At 53.8% G+C, this 3794-nt stretch overlaps 1 protein-coding gene across 1 annotated transcript; it reads left to right on the top strand.

Annotated features, from left to right (window-relative positions):
* Positions 1-1761: 1761 nt before the first annotated feature.
* Positions 1762-3338, top strand: HOXB13 (homeobox B13). The gene is made up of 2 exons (XM_026054395.1): positions 1762-2371; positions 3085-3338. Exons 1-2 carry the CDS (start codon positions 1762-1764, stop codon positions 3336-3338), a joined length of 864 nt encoding a protein of 287 aa, XP_025910180.1.
* Positions 3339-3794: the final 456 nt, after the last annotated feature.

Here is a 3794-nt window from a genome sequence, read left to right as displayed (position 1 = left end):
AAGAAAGAAAGAAAGAAAGAAAGAAAGAAAGAAAGAAAGAAAGAAAGAAAGAAAGAAAGAAAGAAAGAAAGAAAGAAAGAAAGAAAGAAAGAAAGGAAGAAAGAAAGAAAAAAGAGAAAAGAATGGAGGGGGAAAAAAAAGAATAATAATCACCCGTTGAGGCTCAAAATCTTTAGCAAATTTGGCCGATTTGGGGGTCCTCCCTGCTCACATCCGCCCGAGCTTTGCAGACGTCTCGTTTTCCTATTTTCTGTTCCCGAGTGTGAAAAACTTTCCTCGTTCTTCCAGGGGAAAAGAATCGGTCTTCGACCGCTAAGGAAATGGCAGAAGGGGTCTTTTATTAGAGTTTGATATTTGGAAAGCAGAAAACTTCCCTTTCTCGGCAGCTGAACTCCAGTGCCGATCTCTTCGCACCAAGGAAAGGCAGCAGAGAAGAGCTCGGGCGTTCGCACTGAGCAGGAGCTCAGGATTTGGGGATTCAGGAGAAGGTTTCATCCGGTGGGGAACCGAAGAGGAGATTAGAAAGGAAGCTCCGTGTGCCACCGTGTGCTTGTACCACCTGTACAGACGATGAAAAATGCACATTCTGAATAATTCGTTAACGCACACATTTTCACAGACGCCCATTATTTATTCCATAGGATTATTTTTCGAACTGCTTTATTTCCTCATCTCCACATCCTTCTCTCTTCCCACTCGTCAACCATTGATCTCATCACCTCTCTGTCTATCCTTGCCCTGAAAGGTCTCTGTGCATTATTTTTCCACCTATCTTTTTCAAACTCTTGGGCTTTGAGTTCGACCTGACCTGCAAATCCGGATGGGGCCACAGCTCAATCCAGGGCAGTGCCAGACGGGAAGTGCGGGCGCAAGGACCTTTTACTTTGTTTTATTTAGTTCAGACTTATTTTGTTTCACAGCCTTTGCGCTGTTACCTGAGCGAGACCCCTTCCTCCTCATTCCTTATTTTCACGTTTGTTTCCTGGTCTTTTTTTTCCAGGCAGACACGGAGCAGGGGAGGGGGACGACTGCAGCGGGGAATTTGTGGGACTCATCAGATGAAAACGGGCACCCTCCCTAGGCCGGGAACTGGGCTGAGGGGTGTCTGTCCCATGTCGCTGTCGGAGGGACATCCATGCCCCATGGCAGCCGCACACTCGCACCGCCGGGAATGTCACAGGTCGAGGGGTCCCGCAGTGTCCACAGGCCGCGTCTAAATTTCTCCGAGGGTGACAGCTCCCTTGACCTGCGTGAGAAGTGGGTAACAAGGGACAAGGCGAAAGGTGGTTTTAATTGAAGCCTGGATTTTTCCGCCGGGAACTGCTCCTCTGCTCCCCGCTTGATCCTCCCTCTCTTCCCCTCCCCATGCCCCCCCTCTTTTTTTTTTTTCTTTCTTTTCTTTTTTTTTCTTTTTTTTTTTTCTTGCCAAGATACATTTTAAAAAGCGCCTCTCGTGTACAAGCCTGTCACGTGCAGGGGGAGAGGGGGGGCCTCCTCCTTCTCCAGTTACAATAAAAGTATTTTCGCAATTTCTGCAGTCAGGTTTTATTGGGGCTGGAGCTTTTTTATTATTTTTTTTTTCCTCCTTCTCCGTCCTTTCCCCCCCGAGCGGCAGCCAATGAGACAGGGCCCGGCCGTTGCGTCAGGGCAGCCCGGCGGGGAAAGGCAGCTCTCTTGCAGCTCGCAGCCTTTTAAAAAGATCCGGGCCCCCCCTCGGGCAGTGGCTGCGCTCCCCATGCCGCGGGCCTTGCGCCGCCCCGCATGCAGCCGCCCGAGCACCGCGGCCCCGCGGGCCTCGAGGGACTCCTGGGAGCCGGGGGCTTCGCCGGCAACCAGGGCCGGGCCCTGATGCCCCCGCCGGCCCTAGGTGGCCCCTCTCCTCCCCCGGCGCTGCATCCTGGCTACCCGGCCGAGGAAGCGGCCAAGCCGTGCGGTCCCGGCTCCGTCGCCCCGCCGGGCCCCGCCGCCCCACCGGGCCCCGCCGCCTCCGCGCCGCTGCCCTACGGATACTTCGGCAGCGGCTACTACTCGTGCCGCGTGGCCCGCAGCGCCCTCAAAGCCGCCCCCCCACCCGGCACCTTTCCTGCCGACAAGTACCTGGACCCTCCCGCCGGCAGCGAGGACTTCCAGAGCCGCCCCGCCGAGCTGGCCTTCTACCCCAGCTACGGGACCCCGTACCAGCCCGTGGCCAGTTACCTGGACGTTTCGGTGGTTCAGACCCTAGGAGCCCCTGGGGAAGCCCGACATGAGACTCTTTTGCCCGTGGACAGTTACCATCAGCCGTGGGCTTTGAGCGGCGGCTGGAACAGCCAGATGTGCTGCCCCAAAGAGCAGAGTCAGACCGGCTACTTCCTGAAATCCGCCTTTGCAGGTAACGTTCGTGTTCCTGGGGTGCGCAGGGACCGCGGGACTGGGAGGGGAGCACGGAGCGGGGCCGCGCAGGTGGGATCTGCACACCCTCGAAGGAGGAAAGGGATTAAAATAACATGACGGGGAATTGCTCTCGCGCTCCATCTTTCTCGCAAATTAGCCCACATGGCAGCCAGTAAGCAGGYTGAGGTCGCTATTCTGGGGCACGGCTGCACGTTTGGGGTGGCCCCGGTTTAAAGGAGCAAAAGGAAACCTCACTGTGAGGCTCAGCGTGCATCTGTTTGGTGCAAGTTCCTTGACATTAATTCTGCTTCTCTCCGGGAAAAAAAAAAAAAAAAAAAAAAATCTGGGAGGGAAAAATAATTATCATTGGGAAAGACAGGCGACAGGGAAGTTGGTCTCTCCAGCTGGATAAGATGGAAATAAATGGAAAAAAAAAAAAAAAAAAAGAAAAAAGAAAATCTGGGAGGGAAAAATAATTATCATTGGGAAAGACAGGCGACAGGGAAGTTGGTCTCTCCAGCTGGATAAGATGGAAATAAATGGAATGAGAGGGAAAGGGGCTGGTTTTTTAGGAGGAAAGATGGGCAAGCCCTGGGAGAAAAGGGAACAAGTGGGATCAGAGTGGGGGAAGCTGCTCCGGGCCCCGTAACCCCAAACCTTCTCGGATCGCCCCAGCTGGCCCCGCTCAGCCCCATCTCTCCCCGCGCCCAGACTCCGCGGTACAGCTGCCCCCCGACGGCTGCTCCTTCCGCCGGGGCCGAAAGAAGAGGGTCCCTTACAGCAAGGGACAGCTGAAGGAGCTGGAGAAGGAGTACGCCAGCAGCAAATTCATCACCAGGGACAAGAGGAGGAAGATCTCTGCCGCCACCAACCTCACGGAGAGGCAGATCACTATTTGGTTTCAGAATAGGAGGGTGAAGGAGAAGAAAGTCGTCGCCAAAATCAAAAGCAGCAGCACCCCTTGAAGAGGGGGTGGCCCTCACCGCCGCCCACGGCAGCAGCCCCGCGCCGCTCCCGCCCCGTCGGGCCATCGTGCTCTGTTCCGTTTCCTCGACGTTTCAAACCCAGCCATAAGCGACGGCAGTTTTAGAAGACACAACATTGCCCCGGCTGCATGTAGAGGACCCTGTACAGTTTATTCTCRTTTTATAACGCCGCTAAAGACACTCTATTCCCTCCAAGTTTTTTTTTTTTTTTCTTAAGAAAGAGAGCTTAATAATTTTTCTTTAATTAAGAAAAAAAGCCTAATTGAGTTAATTGACCCCAAAGATGAAATTCTCGTGGCTTTTCCCTGGCGCCCCCAGCTCGCCTGCGTGCGATGAAAGCCAGGCTGTTCGGCACGGAGCTCTGGGGAAGTTCACRGAGGAAATGAACTGAAGGAATGAAAAGTCTTATGTACCACACGGAAAAAAAAAAAATCT

The sequence above is a fragment of the Nothoprocta perdicaria genome, unplaced genomic scaffold (assembly GCF_003342845.1).
Source record: "Nothoprocta perdicaria isolate Ctin4 unplaced genomic scaffold, notPer1 scaffold_121, whole genome shotgun sequence".
Classification (NCBI taxonomy): domain Eukaryota; kingdom Metazoa; phylum Chordata; class Aves; order Tinamiformes; family Tinamidae; genus Nothoprocta; species Nothoprocta perdicaria.
Note: the sequence above shows the minus strand (reverse complement) of the source record. Positions and strands in the feature narration are given on the sequence as shown.